General features: G+C 45.2%; 2 protein-coding genes and 1 long non-coding RNA gene across 4 annotated transcripts; 2 read left to right on the forward strand and 1 right to left on the reverse strand.

The window, feature by feature from the left end:
• Positions 1–593: 593 nt before the first annotated feature.
• On the reverse strand, positions 594–19443 carry frmpd1b (FERM and PDZ domain containing 1b). Of its 2 annotated transcripts, none has more exons than XM_011610677.2 (17): positions 18766–19443; positions 13605–13752; positions 12284–12394; positions 10786–10958; positions 9914–10016; positions 9596–9641; positions 9249–9353; positions 9015–9110; positions 8334–8459; positions 8130–8249; positions 7809–7942; positions 7519–7645; positions 7295–7387; positions 7007–7189; positions 6613–6760; positions 5383–6351; positions 594–5204 (listed from the first exon to the last, which is right to left on the reverse strand). In XM_011610677.2, exons 3-17 carry the CDS (start codon positions 12388–12390, stop codon positions 2629–2631), a joined length of 5106 nt encoding a protein of 1701 aa, XP_011608979.2. In that variant the 5' UTR covers positions 12391–12394; positions 13605–13752; positions 18766–19443; the 3' UTR covers positions 594–2628. The 2 variants fall into 2 exon arrangements, with proteins under 2 accessions (XP_011608979.2, XP_011608977.2); XM_011610675.2 differs by having other exon boundaries at positions 6559–6760.
• LOC115252398 (uncharacterized) lies at positions 6657–9897 on the forward strand. Its single transcript, XR_003890846.1, has 4 exons — positions 6657–6796; positions 7022–7218; positions 8142–8227; positions 9186–9897. It is a non-coding gene; the product is annotated as an uncharacterized lncRNA (long non-coding RNA).
• A 29-nt stretch (positions 19444–19472) lies between the features above and the next one.
• On the forward strand, positions 19473–20245 carry tomm5 (translocase of outer mitochondrial membrane 5 homolog (yeast)). The gene is made up of 2 exons (XM_003970359.3): positions 19473–19708; positions 19929–20245. The coding sequence occupies exons 1-2, from the start codon at positions 19588–19590 to the stop codon at positions 19961–19963; spliced, it is 156 nt and encodes a 51-aa protein (XP_003970408.1). The 5' UTR covers positions 19473–19587; the 3' UTR covers positions 19964–20245.
• Positions 20246–20311: the final 66 nt, after the last annotated feature.

Here is a 20311-nt window from a genome sequence, read left to right on the forward strand (position 1 = left end):
TTTACCTGTTCATATGCATATCCTCAGACAAATGGAGACATAAACGAATGAAACCTTCATTTTTGAAGATTAAAGGTTTGGTTTTTTTGTCTTGGGCCACTCCTCAGTCTGACTAATATCTTACATTAACCTCTGGCTGCCCTGCCCTGGTGCAAGAGTTCACTGTAATCCCTTCCTTGTCACCAGGTCGTCAGTAGGCATCAGTACGATGTATTGCCGTCGGGCCGCTTAAACACCCATACGGAGGAGAAAACACTGCGTACGCTCTTTCACCTGGAGCATATTTCCTTTCTTACATATGAAATGTCCTTCGTGTGACAGATCCATGCATCAGGACGTCAGATCATTCATGAGGTATCTACTGCAAAGTTCACAAAACTGTATTTTAAGGTGTATTTATGTACCAAAAGAAAAAAGAAATCCTGCTTTCATGGCCACGAACACTACTGGTTATGAAGTACACATAAAATCCAGGAGAGGTGATACGGTGTGTTGATAAACCCTGCTTTTGTGAAGTTGTGGATCAATATTTAGTTCTTGCGTTTATATGACTGGAGACCTGATATTTTCAAATTAAAAGCATATGTCCAACATTTTTTAGGTCAAAGTGTAATTTATTCCCGGACAAAGACATTTCTTGGTACATAGACTTCATTATACGTGGGTACGGAAAAGTGACTGACTGCTGTTGCGGAAACACAATGAAATTTGAAGACAAAATGCTGTTGGTTTAAAAAGTTCCACACAGAAACCAAACAAAAGGGTGACGTGTGTTTGTGGCTGCTGATGGACAGCTGGATGCAGCTGAATCATACTGTGTAACCGATCTTGTTTTCTCCACATTCTCTGGAAGCCCCAGAATTTTCCTCCTTATTGAATATCTTATTCATCCATCTGGAAGGTGAAATACAAAATGCGATCTTTCTGTGAACACCTATGAATGGAAAGTCAATGGGTTTACCCTGGCAGTGATGCAAAATCAGTGTACCGTAGTCTTTTAACAGTCTGGAGCTTTACAATTTGTGAACATGCCAAGATAAAACACTGCTTTGAGGATAAAAGAAGAAAGTATAAGCCTCCAGAGATGCTGTGGATTAAGAATTTTCATTTGGATTTTTATGGCGCATGGTTGAATTTTCATGTTTCGGTGAGCGGGCCCTTTAATTGAGGTACTGAACTTGTTTTACGTGTCATGGCAAACGCTCACGAGTTTGTTTCCTTTCAGCTCCCACCATCCACTCAAGTATATCCGTCAAGTGGCTCAGAGTTCAGTCGGCTTGTAATATGAAGGAGCATGAGGTGAACACTGTACATCAGCATACTGACAACCGACAAGCATCAATATAGACAGAAGTCATTATATTGACAACGATGCTGTGCATGCAATCTGGCAGAATGTTGCAATCCATAGTGGAGGAGGTTACCTGAAATCCAAACCAAAAAAGTCCTTGGGAGGGTGCGGAGAAGGGTGAAAAGATATTTGCATAGCCAAAAACAAAGGTAGTGACACAGTAGAACACAATGAAATAATGTATATCTACACTTGGACCCCACCGTACAGCACTTTGTCCAACTATCAGTCAGTATGTTATAAATAAGTTGGGCGCGTAGTGAAAACCGTGGCGGGGAACAGTTGTGGCTCAAGACTTTGGATCTCTGCTACATCTGGACGTGTTTAACAGTCACACTTACGCCAAGTCAGAAATTCTTTTCGAGTACATAAATAAGGTCCCTTGTTTTGCTTTCTGGGCCTCATCCACACAGTCCCAGAAAACACATCTATAACGTCCTTTGGATGAAAATTTGGCTCGTGTTATAATACTGCATACGTATGGATAGTGGGATTTTTTCCAAAGTCAGTAAGGAATGACGCAGGGATAGAAAAAAGACTCGATGCAAGGGTACGTGTCTCATAAAAAGGTGCAATCTGTAATAGTCCAAAGTGCTCTGCCTGCTTGGTAATGGTGTACTCTTGTTTCCTGTTTTTATGTGACGGCATTCTTTAAAAACAAATCCATAAAAGGTGAGATCCCTGCATATACGTGTGTATTCCACAAATGACTTAATAACTATCTTATGCAGATAAATTAACTTCGGTTGGTTTTGTCAGGAAAAAAATAAACATAAAAATGCAAGTGTGAAAAGTGACATTTTACAGATTACACCTAGTTAATGAAGTTTTTTTTTTTTTAAGCAGCAAAATATAACAATACTGTCTTAAGAAGAAAAAACTAATAAAAATCCAGTGACTAGATTTTCGACCATAGATCTGCACACAGAACATGGTGCAAGTTTTGTAAAAATAAATACATAAATACATACATGGGTAATCCATCCTTACACATATTGTATCATAAAATAATAGAATTGTAGGACAATTACAAAATTTACTTATACAAATGCATAGTCCACATGCATCCAAGAGTAGGCCAAGCATTTTGTCTTTTCCTTTATGGTTTTGTTTGGTGTATCTTCTCCAAGTGAGTGAAATGGATTAAAAGGTGTGCGTTCTCTGGTGTGTATGGCACTTTCAGTACAAGAACATGGGTTACACACCAGATCGCTCTGTGCTGTTGCTTCTCATCTCAGGTCTCGAGCCAGTGGGTTATTTGTGTTTAAGTTCACAGGTCAAAAGTTGAGAGGTACATGCCCGGGCGTGTCCGTGGTGCTCAGTGTGCATGTCCGGAAGAGCTGTGTGAGAGCAAATACTGAAGAGATGAGCACGTTGCAGTGTTTTGCTAGCAGCCTAACCCCGTCGCTCTCCCCTTCCCCCTGGCCGGACCCGGTTTGAGAGGAAGCCTTAGCCCCGACCCGAGCACCAGTTCCAGCTGTCTCAACTGCCCCAACAAACTCCTTGTAAAGTCCCACTATCTCCTTTAACTTGTCCATGGGTTCTTGTCTATCATCGTCGTCACCTCTGTGGGCCGGACTTTTATTTTGGCAGGTGTCGCAACCGGTGCAGGAGTTTCTTCGCAGACAAGCTTTGGACAACTGAACCAGAGCGTTGAAGCTGTTGGACAGAGAGCGGAGGGCTTCATCTGGAGCCCAACCTACGCGTGTTGCTCGCTGACACCCAGATGCCAAACGCCGAGCCTCTGCCTGGAGAAGAGTCCTTTCTGCCTCTGTCATGGCAGCAGTGCTGGTTCCAGTACAATTTAAGTTGAGAGTTTGATTTGTGGTTTCTTCAGTTCCATTATGATTTAGATCTGTAGTATCCTGCTGTGATTCTTGGCCTGACGTTTGTTGGGGTGGTTCAAGGGCCCCCCTCTCTAAAACCAACAAAAGCTGATCTATATCTTGACGTAGGGAGGCAAATCCTCCTTTCAGTCCACCATAGTTTTTGTTTGTGAGTGAACGAAGAGGGCAACCACCTGAAGTTGTGGGTGAAACTGGACGTGAAACTAGAGGACTGATTTCAGAGGAGGCAGTAGAGAAAGTGGAGAGGGGGCGAGGGTTGTCCCTAAGTAATGACAGAAGGTTGGGGTTGGGACATGGTGTTGTAGGAGAAGAGGCAGGCACAGGTCGGGGAGGTTTGGGATTTGTGCGGCGGGAGAACTCGTAAACCGTAAGCTCCTCATCAAAGCTTACAGAATCCTCGGTGTCGCCACTGAAGCAGTTAGCATAAACAGTGCGGCAGCCACAGGCTTCGCGGTGTTGTTGTGGAGGAGTGCTATCTGTGTACGAAGACGTCGGCGAATCGCCGCCAATTTGCATACTACACACGCCTCCCAACCCCACAGCCGAATGGGGCCGTGACTGAGGCTGCTCTGAAGAAACACTACCACGGTGTACCACGCTATTCTCTCTGCAGCTGAGGTTAAGATGTGAGCTATTTGTTCCATTAGCCTTTTTCATATATGTAGACACTTCTTCTGCGTCTTTGATGGTGGCTATAACAACTTCAGCTCCATCCTCTAGAAAGCTTCCTTTCGCTCCAGATTTGAAGTTTACGTTCTCTTTTTCCTTCACCGGAGTCTTGTTCAAGTCTGACAAACCGCTGGCTACAGACAGACCAGAACCGAATCCTGACGTATCCCCGTTGATGGAGCTAGAGGAGGGATAGTCCAGATTCCCCAAAATTTCCTGAGAACGAGTCATGTACCAAGGCAGCGCTTGGATCTTCCCTCGAAGGGAAGAGGCTGGAAGTCTGCCTCCGAGACTCGATGAGCTGGTCCTCAGGTCTGATCCTGAACCAGAACGTCCAGTTTCTTTGCTTTCAAGACACCCAACACCTTTGGAATTGGTGGAAATGAGAGAGGTGGTAAGAGTAACAGGAGCATCAGTGTTTTTTGGTGAGAGGCTTTCATGACTCAGAGAAACCCTCCTGCCCCCAGACCCAACACTGCCATTGCGACTACTCCAAGGGTGGATCCCATTTGGTGGACTGATGCTATCCTTAAAGATCCCTTTATTTGGATCAGTTGGGGAAACTGGAGAGCTGGAAGGTAGTGATAAGGGGTGGAAATTTGTTGCAGCAGTAGGTTTTGGGGGCACCGGTGGAGGAATGGCTAGCTTTGTCCCAGAATTACTTCGAGGAATTGTGGGTGGATTTGGTGATTTTTTTGTATTAAGGGCAGTTTCATTACTTCTCTGATCTTTACAGGCTTCCTTATCGTTTGCCGCACATGATTTGTTAAAGGAAGTAACGTGTGTGTCGATTTTATCTTTACTGTGTTTCGGAGCAGTTTCTTGTTTCTTTGAGTTTTCCTCTGTTTGCGGCTGTACTGGCTGTACTGGCTGTACTGGCTGTAAGTCCTTGGTGCACCGGACTGCTGTGATCAGGTTTGACGAGGGAGCAAGTCCACCTCCTCCAGAGGTAACTGATTTGAACTCCATGGTGTCTGGCTCCATTTCCAGGAGTTCAGATGACAGTCGTCCAGAGGCGTCCCCATTGCAGTGGGCGTATGATCTCCCATGCTTGGGGGACTTGGGAGGAATAATCTGAGGTTTGGGAGGCAACTGGGGCTTTGGTGCTAAAGGTGGTTTGACCTTAACTTCACATTTCAGAGATGGTTTCGATGGACTACATTGTTGATTCGTAGGCTCATTTGTGCTGTCTTTACTTTTCCCAGTTTCTTTCTTTCTAATAGACGCATGAGTTTTATTGTAAACAGGCGAGGATGGCTCTTTTCTCGTGACACTAGGAAGACCATTCCAGGCTCCAATCAAACGATTAGCATTCCGTTGATCGGCCAACTCTGCATCTGTGACAGAGAAACCAAGGAGTAGAAAAGAACAGGCATCGTTGGGTTAACATTAAATATTCCACACTTGATCTGATGAAACTGGTGAGGCAGGTGTGTCAAAAGAACAAAAAAAAACATGCCATATTAGATGAAGAAACTTTAGACTTATTCAATATGGACATTAAGAAATACTAACCTGATAGATCAGGAATTGGGGGTGTAAATCTCTCCTGTGCATCATAAAACTCATCCTCAGATTCAGAGACAGCGTCTTTGAGAAACACAGTTGATTTCGGGTTGGGAGAAGGTGTCAAAAAGAGACCATCTTCATCCTTGGAAAAGCGTTGCTCTGGCTGTCCAGCTTTGTTGCTGGGAATGGAGCTTGTCCTCAGTGGAACTTTAGGAGGAATCTTTTTCTTTCTTTTAACTGGTGACTTTTCAAAGGGAATGCTGTCGATCATTCGCAGATCTCTTGAACTAGGTATCTTGGAAATGCGTCTGAGTTTCCCCACATCATGGTCCTCCTCATCATCATCATCATCATTGTCATCATCACTCGTCGCCTCGGATGGGCTGGGGAGAAAATCTGCTTTGGACAGGTCAGCAAAGCAAATGCAGTTATCGTTGCCACGGTAATTGAGGTTGGTTGGCCGTAGAGGCCCTTGGTGGCGTTTTGGATCTAGGAGGTAGGGTTGATGAACATCCAAGCTTTGGCCATCCTCACTTGAACGTTGACCACAGCGTACATCCAGGCGATTTGGGGCTTTGGCTGTCCCATTGCTGTCCTCTAGGGCAGCACTCAGGGAGCCACTTGACAAACTGGAGAAGCTGCTAGTGACTCGTGGATCTGTGTGGTACCAGGTCCTCTCCGTATTCATTTCATCATCAATATGGCAAAATCTACGCATACCACTTCCTGTCGCCCCTCCTTCCTCTTCGACTTCATTATCGACACCTTCCGTTGTCACTATTATTTTCACTTCCTGTTTTCCTTGGTGCTCCTCCCTTTCTTTTCTTTCTTCCTCCCTCCTCTTTTCTCCCTCTTGTCGCCTCCTTTCTTCCCAGTCCTGACTTGCTGAGTCTATACATTTGTAATTCTGAGAATCCATTGGGTCATCTTCATCTGATGAGTCATCTGAGTCACTACAGCAGCGTGACACGTAACCTAAAATACCAGGAAAGCACAAAATCACCCCAGAAGAATCACACACTCAAATTTTAGTCCAATATGAGAACAATGACATTTATATCACTGGTGATAGAACCCTTTTTACTCTCTTATATGTACTAACTGACATCGATGGCTAAAAAAACAGTATCATATAGTCAAAGCTAGAAAACGACCATTTGAAGTGAAACAATATTTGCTCACTTGATAGGGATTCATAGCACACGCCCTCTATTACGGCGAACCTCCCACACACACCTTCTTCAGCAGGAATGCGGTGCACCCTCACTTTTGGGCGCCCCAGACGGAAGACACTGACAGTGGGATCCACCAGGAGTTTGTAGTAACCTCCCAGCAGACAGCCTAAGTCTTTGGCTGCCAGAGAGTCCATCAGTAAGGCAAACGGCTGAGGTGGGAGCACAAAGGAAGAGTAGGTAATGAGGTAATGATTGAAGCCCCTTAGGCTGAGATTTCTTTGTGTATTGGCTGTGAATTGACCTATATTTACTCAAGCATGAACTTGTGTGCAAATGTGATGGCAGCGAGTACCCATTATGGCTGTCCATGTCAGCGTATAAATGCCAGCATGTTTATAAATAATAGAGTCCACTATCAAGAGGACCACGTACTGTATTTATGGATCCTTCCATACCTTCATGTCGTGCAGTGAGATGCGCAGCAGGCTGACTTTATCAGACTCTGACAGCAACTCCACTCGGCTGATGCTGCTGAACTCCACCAGCGTAGATATCACATTGAGCTTGTGGTTGATGACCTGACTCATCCCATACTTAGCTCCCACCAGCAGGCTGACTAACACCTCCCTGTCCTGAAGCTGAGTGGAGGAAGATGAAAAGAGAAAAGGTAAGGGACATGATGTGCCGGATAAATTGGTGATATGAAGCAGCTTCAGTCAGAGAACATCCGCTCACAGTCTTACCATCATTGTAGCTGTATATGATCGCCCCCCGTATGAAATGAGCTCTCCCAGTTGAGTGAGGTAGGCCAACCGCGCTTGTGTTGCAGAAATCACCTACAATGTAAGATGCAGAAGGAAAATGCTCAGTGATCAAATGCTTCATGTCATTACGTACCAGAGCGATGATAACTCAACCAGTAGGATAAAATAAGGCTAATAAGGCTAACTCAATAGTCTGTGTCTACCTTCTGCCGTGGCTCTAGCAGGGACTGAATCTTCTTGAGGTGGTAACTGATGGCTTTCCTCAGGTCCTTCTCCCTCATGTTGCTCAGTAGTGTTGGAGAGATGAAACTCTCAAGGCCAAACTCCTTCCTGTTCCCACCACACACGAGGAGATTTCGATAAAGCATCGACTGTCTGAAATACCTCTAAAATGGTTACAAAAGATGGACGGCGTATTATTGTGTTACTGCAGCGTTTCGGCCTGGGAACACAGCCAGGCTTGTGCTCATAACACACATACTGTTGGACTCACGTGATACTCTTGATAGAGGTCCTGGTGTGTCCACAACTGTCTAATCTCTCGTGCATGTGCAGTGCAGCCAGGCGTAGTGCAGTGTTGCACTTCATTTCTACTGCAAAGCGCTCCTGCAGCACATCCCCAACACTCTGGACACAGACGCCATAATACATGAAAACATCACCGAAGCACATGTGTGTGACTTTAAACAAATACCACTGTAGGACAGGGTAGCACCAAGAGGCTTTTTAGAGTGCACCAGCAGAGATAAACCTTATCTAATCACAATCGGACAGGGATTTGAACGAACGCGTGGATAAATTTTACTTCTCTAACCTGTAAAAACAGATACTCAAAGGCAGTGCGATCATCCTGCAGCAGGTCTGTGGGGTCTCTGGGGATGAAGGACACTCTGAACAGGCATCTGTAGTCATGTGAGTCTTTTTTCTGCACCACCTAACAAAGACAAAAGTGTGTACTGCAGTGAAATACTAGCAGCCAGTAGAATGGAAGATATCTGTTTTCTGTCTTTTCCTCAACCTTCTGTATGAGCTCGTCTTCATGCAGCAGCAGCAGTTTAGTAATGCTGTACTGTTGCTCCAGCACTAGGGCAAAGTACTCGATGGCCCGGATGGACAGTTTATCCTTCAGAGTTAAAACAATGTCCTAGAATGGAGAAAAACAGATCAGACCCTCTTCGACCAATGTTTCATCCCAGTTTGCTGATGGTTTGTGGTAAAAAAAAGAAAAAACCTCTTCCGAATCCTTTGACCTAATATAGAGGTAATGCCTGCTCAAATATTCATACTTTTGTTGTTACAAAACACATGATTGCCTGATTATAAAATACACATTTCAATTTATTCCTTATAAATATAATGGAAACAACATTTTTCCCTGCAGTATCTGTCCTTTCTTCATTTGGAGGATTTAGCATATTCATCATGGTGTAGATTGGCAAAACTGCAAATTTTCACATGCCACTGAGCTAAAAGTCATTCTGTCATCTCATTTTATGAGGAAACTAAGAAATTACCAGTATGGATTCAGGCCACCCAAGAGTCAATAGCTTAAAAATATGGTAAAAAACACTTATAGTTCTCATATTTTGAACTTAAATAACCAGGATGTTTTGCAATATAAACATCCCCACCATGTAAAAATGCTCACTTTTTCAAAACTCCCAGAAAAGATGCACAATAACAGGTGCTTAACTGGTACCTTGACAGTTGTGGTGTTGTCGAACTTGAAGGCTTTTGTCTGTCCATTTTCCAGGTACACTTTCAAGACATTTGGCAGAAAGAGAAGAGAGTTTCCCTGGTGGAGCAATGGGACAGGTGTCATCGTGGTTAGACAAGAATTCATATTAATAGAAGCTTTATGTCTCCACAGAAAAAATGTCCATATCCAGGGATCAGTATCCAGAGACAGCCATTCATCAGAAGATCACAACACCTGAGTGTGCCCGTTGACCACCACCTCCTCGGCAAAGCGCACTTTAACTGGATTACTCCTCAGACGAGCCCTCTTCTCTGCTGACATGATGGATGATTTGGGATTCTGCAATATGAAAACATGAATGAGATCTATTATGCACAAGTCTACAAACCGGTTTGAGCACACAAGGATAAATCTGAGGCACACGCACACTTTTGTGTGAAAAGCAATTAATCCTGTCAGAAGATGAAAGATGCAAGTCACATGCTTGGAAACACACAGAGAGCTTGTACAGTAATGAAATGACAGATGGTGTCAGCACCGGTAAATGAGTGTGTGGCTCATCAATATCTCATTGTACTCACTGTCATGTGTCGCAGGATAGTCACATTTATGCAATCCTCCAAGTCCCTGGACATAAAGAACAGATAGATGACACAATTCAAACACACGCACATGCGCGCGCGCACACACACACAGACACACCCACACACACACACCCACACACACTTCTTCTTTCACACTTATATTCAACCATGAGCATGAAACTGTGAACATGCTGCTGTGCACAAAGTGAAGCCATCCTTGTGAGATGGAAATAAAGCAGGAAATAAAAGAAATAAGATCTAATATCATTTTTTGTGTAATTGCACAATTCCACAGGGGGACTCTGCAAGTCTCACCTTAAGATGTTTGCCACCTGCTCTTTGCTCAAATCCTCCAGAACTGTGTCATTAATCTGCAGCACCTGATCCCCTGGAAACAGAATCCCATCTGCAGGACTCCCTGGCATCCACACACACACACACACACACACACACACACACACACACACACAGAGCATATAACGATAAATATGTTCAGTTAAGGAAAGATACACCCTCATGCATGAACGAGCTGATGCATGCTGGGTAATCAACATGGGCTGACTCAACAGTGTCCAGCTGGGTGTCATCCAGTCAAGCTCCTCTCTCTCTGCAGTCTCTAGTTATTTATACTCATTCTTCTCCAGGCAGGACCAAGTCGTGCCAGGTTCATCTGACTCTGACACGCACGCACATTTGCCCGCGTGGCAAAGCCTCATCGCTTCATGGTTTTTGACCCACTCACGGTACCCTCGCTGCTTTGTAAATACACACAGGTGACACTTTCACACATTCTCCATTTTGGCCCCCACTCCCTGCTTTCTGCTCTGCCAATAAAACGGCCCTCGTGATTTGTGTTGCCATTGTTTCCTTTTTCAATCCTTTTTCCTCCTCCAAATTGTCCTTGTGTTCATCTCAGGCCCCACACCCACAGACACACCCACTCCACCCCCCACTGCTCATGTCGCACTCACGTGTAATTGTTTTCTTACGTTATCCTGATGGAATCTACTATTAAATATTTGCTTCCTTCTTTCTTTAAGACGGCACCTGGCTGAAAGATTTCCCTCACATTCTTCCTTGACTTGAAAAGAGACGGAATTTGGCTATATCCTATTTCAGTGGCCTCACATTTTAGTTTGAAAATGAACCACAGGAACACGATAACGGGACAAATGCACAGACTTTACCTGTGACGACATCCCTGACCAGCAGGGGTCCGTTTGAAGTGAGACTGAAGCCATGTCCAGTGCTTCTGTCCAGGACCGGGTCTCTGGTGATCTGCAGCGTAAGCTTGGCCTGGAAGTACTGGTTGGACACACTGTTGGAGCGTTGTGACCTCCCATCACCTAGCAACCTCTCTCTGAGAAGGTCAAACAAAGCCACATGTTACTGGATAATATCATTATGTGAGCTAAAAAAAATCCCAACTCAAACATCTGAGAAAAAACATTGACAGTAAACCAAGGGTTTTTTTTATAGTTTGTCTTAAAAACTGAATCAAAGGTCACAATAGTGGCTGAATTTAATATCATACAAGGAATTTCAGCGTCAGAGCCCCCGATTTATGGTGGTGCCTGCAGAAACATCTACCACATTCTCCTGTGACACATCACAAAGACATGAAGCAATTTCAATAAAGTTGAAACTTTGTGGAGGCAAGAAAAAGAGTGCGTACGGGGATTTGTGGGCGTGTGTAATGCACGTTACGACAAACAGTCCTGTACTTTTTGAGATTTTTCGGAATGGGCTGAGGTCGTCCTCAGACCCGCCGACAGGGCAACAAGTGTTCAGGCACAAAGATGTTTGCAGAAACAGTCAGCACAGGAGCTGGGGGTCACAATATCCTACAGCATCTGCTCCAGTGCATCCTGGCAACACTAGCATGTATAATATGTTGTGTTTACAGCAAACCACATCCTCTGTTTGAGGTAAACTGTGGCAACATTTAAAAAGTCCCCCTGTAACATTAACAGGGACTTTACTGGGCTGCTGATCTGCACCACCTTTTCCAATGAGAGGAAAAGGCCGCTCAAAAAGAGAAAGCAGCATTCTTGAAAGCATACTTGTGGTTCACTCTGGGGAGTGCCTGCTACAGAAAGACATTCAGGTCTCCAAATGTCCTCTGTTATTGGTTACGTTAGTTAATGCTTGGGGAAGTTCAAGTGTTTAAGAAATCCTCTTTCCTTGGTCTTCTTATTTTAAACCAGGGAAGAGTGTATTTTAAAAACACACCACAGTATATTTATGCAAATTCAATTGCACATTATAGAAACTGACAAGCCTACAGGGTGTTAAAAGGGTTTTATCAACTGCTTATCCCAAATATTCTCAAATAAATAACTATTGAACCACAGCTGTTTGTTAATTTGTTAATGATTTAGCGGTTTTCCTCTTCACTGCTCTCGGTACCACGGTTGTGCCCGCAGTAGCTATTTTACCTTAATGCAGATACACGATAATCTGACCACATTCTTACTGCTAAAAAACAGGAAATTTAGAAAAACATTGATTATATTTATTAAAAGTTCTGTATTAGATAAATACGTAACGTAGATGTGTTCAGAATAGGAGGATTTAGTAATTCATTACAGGCGGGTGCGAGATTTGACACAAGTCTGTAGCAAACCAGCGTTTCCCTTCTTTTATAAGGTCCTGAACTCCGAATGATTGATGCTACATCAGTACCTGCTCAGCGATTCTCTGGTGCGGCGTATTATTGTTCCCACCACCTGCTGCACCCGACTGGTCCCCCGAGCTGGAGACCTGCTCCTACATCGCTCCTTCTCCTCCATTTATCTGAAGAGACAGACAGACGTGGCCTCATGAAAAAGAAGACATGAAGAAGAGGCGCATGCGATGCTTGCTGCGAACAATCAGGGAAGGAGAGCGAGCCAGAGTATCCTCCGCATGAGCGGCGCAGCCTGCACACGTGCGCTCAAGAACACAATGACTCGCTCCGACAGAGACGCGCCTCCAGTCATCCGCGGCCTTTTTGGCCACAAAGATTCAAGAAGCCGGTACTGTGGCGGTGGCTTAAGCCTGTATTTTTCTGGAGCAGGCACATAACTTTTGGGCTGCAGTGCACGTCGCCGGTCGATGCTTCCCTGCTGTGCAGTGACACATTTTGTCTGCTGTTCGCAGCGTTATTGGATTGTTCGACCTCACCAGGCAGAATGAAGGGAGGAACATTTTGGCAGCCTGGAGAACAATGCACCCTAGATGTGATCAATCAAGCTATCAGTGATGAATCCCTTCCTGACAGCTAACAATCTCTTCCGATTCTTTTTACTGAACTGAATTCTATGAGGACACCGTGCTCTGTGGCTGACACTGCCTCTCTCTGGAAGCGATGACAGGCATCCTTCAGTAATAGTGAAGCGTGCGGTGTAGTTCTGGCCTTTAAGAGGATTAAAGGCCATTATTCTACACGGGCCCACAGTGGTCAGGGTGTCACTTTAGCACCTCTCGTTGATCCGGATTGAGCGAGATTGCTGTGGCTGAGTGATTCTGGGCAGATGACATCTGGGCCGGGACACGTGTGACGATGGTGAGAAATATAAAACGAAAGGTCAAGCAGTGTCGGGCGGGTCACGCTACGTGCTCTGACTCCCGATAATGTGCTGGATGCTGCTGTAAACTGTGCTGAATGGGGTGTTTTTTTTCTGCCTTCATTCGCTCTCTTTCCCCTCCAGTCTTTGCCGAGTCAGATGGTCTTCTCAGATGTCAGTCGGCAGAAAGAGTCAGCCATTTTTCTCACACATGCTTATCCTCAACATCTGTCCTGTTCTGTTGTCCTCCCTCCTTGGACCTTGACTTGATTTAGGGCTGTAATTTATGCACTGGTTATAAGTGCATCCTGTTTATGATCATGAACAAAGGTTTTGTGTTTAAATATATCTTGGAGAAAATGGTTTATTTTTGTCAGTGTACAAAATCAGGAGCTTTTCTGCACATTTCAATAACTCAGCAGCATTCTTGAAATAACAGCCATGAGCTTGTGACTCACCGTGATGTGGGTTGTCTCTTCAGGACTCCAGAACACAAATACTCTCTCGCCTTGTGAGACATCAGCTCCGCAGCCCCTCCAGGATTGCCTAAAAAAAGGTGGAGGGGGGTCCTAGTGATCATCGGGGCTCCGAATCTGGAGCAGCCACCTGTGCGGAGCAGAACAACAGTGTCAGAGTGACCTGTCAAGTCCTGCAGGAGAGACGGAAACACACTGGATGTGTGTTTTTAAGTAACAGGGCTGATTTCAGAAAGAACGAGCAAGTGTGTCAAGCAAAGCAGATGTGTGTTCAAACCAGCTCTGTGGTTTTGGTTTTCCAAGAGGCCCTTCCTCTGGTCCCCGAGGCTTTCTTGCTCTCATTCTTTCCCTCGCTCTCTCTCTGTCTCTCTCTCTCCCCGGCACCCTCACAGCACAATAAACCGACGAGGCACTCCATCTCCATCGAGTTGTCGAAATTAAAATTTCATACCACCCAGTTAAGTTAACAGTTCTTACTGGGCGCACTCTAAAAGCAAAGAGGACAGCTTTTGAATTCTGATGTGGTGGAGAGCGGAACGCGCTGCCAGCAGACAGAGATCTTGGGATAATAAAAGAGTGCAAGCCTTTCAGATCCACATCAGGGCAGATTTGACCGAAATCTTAGTTAGCCTCCAGCCTTTCCAGTAAAAAGTACATGGTGTGGGAGAAACTGAATCACCTGTTTTTGATTGTGACAAGGAAACGTCTCAATTTCCCCACAAGTGTTGATCTATAAACTCTCAGTGTTGCTTTTAAAAGGTGACAAAGGGAGTCGAGGAATTAGCAGTCCCATCTGTGCAGCTCCTCCATCAGGCCCGGTGCACGGTGCAGAGCTCATTCACGAGGCCCAGTGTCCCAGTGAACAGCCAGCAGAAAAGCCACACCAACTGCAGGGCACATGAATAATGCATGTGGCTAATGCAGCTAGCTGTGCCTTCCGACCGCCTCCTTCTGCCGCTGTGCCAAGACAGGCGAGAGAAGAACGGAGCAGAGAGGAGGAGAGACACAGGAGAAAAAGATGTATGGGGGTTGCTGGGTTGAGAAAGGGTGGGAAAGAGGAGGGGGCAAAAAAAAGGGGGACGAGATTCACAGAGGAGAACCGGTCAGGAGAAAGAAAAGGGAGAAAGGACAGGATATTGTCGGGGGAAGCAGAGGGGGGAGAATTTTAAAAGGGTGAAGAGGCCAGCGGCGAAGCAACGTGAGAGTAAAGCGGCAGTAGAGTAAAAAGAGGACTGAAAGAGTGAGACGGAGGAAAAAACAGAGGTTTTGTACCGTTTTCGCTGAAGACAGAAGGCTCAGATTAACAACAAATGGACTTTAGAAGAAAAAAAAGTCCTGTTATGTTAAAAGAGCAGCCTTGGCTCCTGGGCACAAATAGCAGTTTTCTCTCATGGGCGTACGCTATGAGGAGGTCAGTAAACACACTGCTGCCGCTGTCTACTCATGTGACAGCGTTTTCATTAGATCCAAGACAGTAAAGCCTGTGTGTTTACGGGCTGCGGATGAGTTCGCTCCTAATCTGGTTCTGAATCAATGATAATCAAGAATCCTGTCCTGCAATAAGATGTCCCCAAGCCGCCCTCGCAGAGCTCATCAGCCCGTCGTGTTGCCCGTCTGACCTTGCATTCCAGCTCCCCTCTTTCGTCTCTTGAGTTTTTTTACTCAACTACGAGGAGATCCCGACAAAGCCTGTCTCAGCCCTCCAGTTTTGATGTCTGTCTCATTTCCCTGAGACAATGCCCCCACCAGTCTCTCTCCCTACTCATTTTCCACACAATGTCTCTCTGTGTCCTAATAAAACAGTCTGTTATTCACTCCTGTTGCTGTTCCGAGCACATGCACTCAATAGAAATGTTCCTTTCTTCTCTTTGGGGCATTAACTGTGGAGCTGAAGCATCAGCTTCTGTGCGACCATCTGGAGAGAAAGACGGCTGACGTTTTGGCACCGTTAGGCCACAACGGGTCACATCAACCTGGGTGAGGATGCAAAGCTGCATTTGGGTATTTGGGGAAAGCTGAAAATACCGCTGCTGCTCCGTCAAATAACATAATCCAAGCTAATGGTTGTGACGGGATAAACTTCTCTTTAGTTAAACTCTTAGCAGTGCGGTGTTTTCACTATTAAATGAAGGTTGTACACACACACACACACACGCGCGCACACACACACACACACACACACATACACACACACACACCTAGCAGAATATGAGACTGCAAACACCAATACATCACATGAGACGTGAGGTCCAGCAGCAGCAGCAGCAGCAAAGGTTAGTTGAGCAAACCCACAATTCCCTCCCAGTCGCGACACCAAGCTAACTGGACCCTCGGTCCAACAGCTGCACACTTGGCAGCAAATACCTTTTGTGCGTCTGGATGACTCTGGGTTATTTCAGTTTTCTAGCACGGCAGCTGGATTGCAACATATGCCACAAAGTTTTAAATGTGAGGGGCCAAATGGTTGACCTAGCATCATCCGGAGAATCACCATCGTCAGCCAAACGGAGCATAATTTGACACTTTAGCGAAGGGACAGAAGGAGATGCGGGCCAAAAGCCTCACAATGGTGTGTCTGCTCATCCTTAAAGAGGCGGAAGGAGGCTCCGAAATCGGACACAAATGAAAAACATTTCAAAAACATTTTAAGGACCCTGTGTAACTTCAGAATCAAAGAGTTATACAGCCAAGAGTTCTCATCTAAGCAGGAATGTACATTTATGACATTCACATGTGTGTTATGAGAACTTCAACATGAAAACAGCCTGATTTGAACCGCCTGCTTTACTGTAACAAGGGCGAGAGCTAACTGGTGTATGGCAGGAAGAGCTCATTCCAGGGGAAGACCCAGCGCTCCATCAAATCAACTCTGAGAATATATTTTATCTTTCCTGGCTCTTTGACTTTTCTTGTTAAATTTCAGAGACGAGAGGAAGACGAGAGGAGCCTACAGAGCCAAGCTGTCGTTACCGAGACACAACCTTTAAAATATTCCATTGTTTCTTTAGTTGGAAACAGTCAACCCAGCAAGATATAAATATAACAACGGTGCTGATTTGAGAGCGTGCTTGTTATGGCAGTATGGTCTACAGCTGACAGTTGTCAGTTATTTATTTGACACATTTCCGGACATAATCGCATCTCTTTTTTTTTTATTCAGCCAGTCAGCTCCATTCCATTAGTGTTATGAAAACAAGCCTCACCGTACACCGCCGCTCTCGTTCCACTTTGATCAGCGACCTGGCAGAGCCCCGAGTTCCCCAGTGCGCCATTAAATAATGGGTCGTTTGAAGATTAATAGTGGGCTGTATTTGGTTTCATTTCGGCATCTGCACTTCTGACTGTTCCAGTGACATGCAGGTGGCGAGAAACAGGAGCAGATGTTGCTATGGCAGGAACCGTTTTGGATGTTAGATCACATATCTGAGGTGGATATTCTGTTCTGTCTCACTGTCTGGGACAATTTCCTCCAAACTCAGACATACTTCAAAAACTACTGAGGACAGAGCTTATCTGCAAGGGAAGTAATATAAGAGAAGAATACTGAGGTCACACTGGAGCTCTGCAGCAAACATATAAAGGAGGATTCTAATATATTATTTTGCAAGGAGGAGCACAAAAGATCCAGAAGAGGCAGAACCGATGATTTGCTGATGCTATGTGGCTGCCGTACCCCAACGTTTTACTATATGATCTCAAACAGTTTCCTGTTCAACGGTGCCATCAGCATGGAGCTGTCACATCAATGAGGTCGCAGCTCTGCTTTCCTCTGCAGCTGTACCACTGACACAGATTTGTTGTGAAGAAAACACACATCCACCATCCCTGACTCCTGAATGATGCCATTTATCTAGTGAGGATGATGTCGAATTCTACCAGTAAACAAAACCGGCCGCATCCTTCATCGCCTTTGTTTATGGATTGATCTGATCAACTGGTCAAGACACAGGGGATTAGGGCAGTGAGACACCAGACCAGCGACACAGTGTGCCCTGGAGACATAGGGCAGCAAGGAGCAGGAGGAGGAGAGGGAGAGGGAGAGGATGGTCGACTGGCTACAGTAAAGTGGGACAGTGGGGCAGGCAGCGAGGCAGAGCCAGTCTGACTCAGTCAGGCGTCACGTCCGTCCTGATGTGCGAGCGTATCGTGTTGGTCCTGAGGCAGACTGACCTCGGAGCAAAAACTCCCATCACACGTTGTAGCAGTCGCAACACCAATCCCGCTGCAGCAGTGTACAATCCAAGCATCCACATCCGGTACGGTGGGATTTATACTTAAACGTGTTGAAATCTGGGATGGCGTGGGGTGATGTCTCACAGACGGATGTAATATCACACGTTTCTTAATGGAAGCAGGACCAGCGGTGATAGGAAATCATGTCATGCATTAAACGAAGGCCCCAGAACAGCCAAACGCATTGTTCCGGTCTAGTTGTGTTGTCATGCCTGGCACGGCATGCAAAGAGCGCAAAGGAGGAGAGGTTGCTGTCGGCCATGGGATGCGCGGACAGACCTGAAAGGAGAGGCGGCCTCCTGCACGTTGCCTACGCCCATTGCGAGTGCGCGTCCCAGACAGGCTGCTGGCATCCCCCAGTCCGCCAGGGTTTAGTCCGCTCGTTTCCAATCTGTGGCGCTGACGGTGATTTCACTGCGCATATGGCAGCGTGGCATTCCACTATCACTGCTCGGCGCATGTGTTTGCGAACGGAATGCCGTTCATTCATGATCAGAACAACCAGAATTTCGACTGTAGGTTGATTCTGGAACGTCGGCGTTCATCGTTAGGTTCTGCTGCGCGTATCGATCGGTGTGCGCTTCAAATGATCGATGTATACTGTTGAAATTCTAACTTTAAATTGTTGTCTACTCGTGACCGTCAAATCAGATGGCTTAACAAAGGGGAAAAAAAGGTCAATCTTTTGTTGTTTCCATAATATTAATCGGATTTAAATATCTACGACGCCTCTTTTTAAAGGGGGTGTGGGGTTAACCCCAGGCGGCGAGAAGACAGTCGTTCATTAATTATTCATTGCTAATTAATAAATGTTATTTCAGATGTATGGATGCGAGGTGGAGGCGCCAGACAACAGGGTTTTACGCTCTTTCATCAGACAATAACAACGGGAAATACCGACAAAACTCACCTCCTGGTGTTGGAAGCAGACGCACCGGCGCTCTGCGAAGCTTCTCCCGCAAAAAAAAAAGGATCAATGAGTCGGATCAATTCCAAGGGACGGACAGAATGTGTTTCTTGAAAATGTCGGCGTCCTCTCAGTGCGGTGATGATGGTGATGTGGTGCGTGGGGGCCTGGCTATATGCTGGATGCTGTCATCGTGCTGGGACTGCTCTCTAATCCTCGGCCCTGAGCTCTGAAAGAACCCACCCCCTCCCTCTGCTCCTCTCTCTCCTTCTCCGTCTGTCTGCCCAGAGGACCGCCACCCCGACTCCGCAAGGTCACATTACTCGCTGTTTTACATCAAAAACAATAACAACAACAAATATTGCAACCATCCTCTCTCTTGTGCTTATTGTTTTATTTCAATAGCAGGTAATACAGTTTTGTAGTTCAAAATAATACGTTTAATTTATTTTTAAAATGATAAAAATGGTTTCCCCTAAATGTATGTTATGCTACTATTTGACCCTTCAATGGATATAAAAGCTGCAAAATAGTAATTAAGTGCCGCAAATGTCCGGTTCTTATGTGTCCTTTTTGTAAGATTACATTAGACTGTAATAAAAGATGTTATACGGGAGTAATGTGAAGGTAAAAGAGCTTCATTTTGGTCTATACATTTTTAGTTCGCCCATCAGTGCCTTGTTAGTTTGTCCCTCCGTGCTCGCCGTCTTACTCCGGTTAGACGTATTTCCGGTTTGTGAGCTCTTCTCTACCGTCCATGCTGGTGAAGCTGTAAATCGCGGTTGGCATTTCTCGACAGTTAAACCACCTGAAATCGTATTCAAAATGCTGAAATTGGAAGGTCTCGGTCCTAAAATGGACCCAGAAGAAATGAAAAAGAAAATGCGACAAGACGTCATCTCATCTTTAAGAAACTTTCTTATTTATGTCGCCCTTCTCAGAGCCAGTGAGTAAAGGCATATGACATTGACAATTACTGACGTTTTGAGCCTTTTTCGTTTTTAAACAATCTTATGTCTTTGAATATTGACAGTATTCAGTTAATGCCAATCTATGGAGTTGCTATGCAGCAGCGTTCACTACTGCTGAAGATATATCACAATGCACAGTTGTGGGTTCGATCTCACAGTGATTCTAAACGGCCCATGTCATTCTTCTGTTTACAGCCCCATATGTGATAAAAAAGCTGGACAGCATATGACGGAGCAGCTGGTTTCTTTCTCAACCATCCACCCAGAGTTTACTGCATGTGGGACACAGCAGACCATCATCACCAGGCAGCTGGAGCTGTGACAAGCGCATGTCCATCACTGCAGCAGAGAAAACACCTATTTCTCTCTCTCTCTCTTTTTAAGTTATGTGTTTTCATTTGGTTTAAGTCTTTTTTTAGGTTGTTCACGAATTACATCATTGTTGTATACAAAATTGGAGACTAGTTGTATTTGTTGCATTCATACAATTAAAGCAAGCAATGTTTCCACGGTTGTTCTTGCATATCTTGCACTCTCTGAATGGAAATGGGAATATTAACTTTTTACATTTGATCTAA

Source organism: Takifugu rubripes, chromosome 14 (genome assembly GCF_901000725.2).
Source record: "Takifugu rubripes chromosome 14, fTakRub1.2, whole genome shotgun sequence".
NCBI lineage: Eukaryota > Metazoa > Chordata > Actinopteri > Tetraodontiformes > Tetraodontidae > Takifugu > Takifugu rubripes.

What these genes read in the sequence shown, in the direction of transcription:
- tomm5 (XM_003970359.3), top strand. Translation starts at nt 19,588, where the DNA reads ATGCTGAAATTGGAAGGTCTCGGTCCTAAAATGGACCCAGAAGAAATG. An exon ending in TGTCGCCCTTCTCAGAGCCA is followed by an intron (nt 19,709 to 19,928) that starts GTGAGTAAAGGC and finishes TTCTGTTTACAG; the next exon opens with CCCCATATGTGATAAAAAAG.
- frmpd1b (XM_011610675.2), bottom strand. Translation starts at nt 12,390, where the DNA reads ATGGAGGAGAAGGAGCGATGTAGGAGCAGGTCTCCAGCTCGGGGGACC. An exon ending in CTATCCTGCGACACATGACA is followed by an intron (nt 9,354 to 9,595) that starts GTGAGTACAATG and finishes TTCATATTGCAG; the next exon opens with AATCCCAAATCATCCATCAT. An exon ending in CATATACAGCTACAATGATG is followed by an intron (nt 7,190 to 7,294) that starts GTAAGACTGTGA and finishes TCCTCCACTCAG; the next exon opens with CTTCAGGACAGGGAGGTGTT.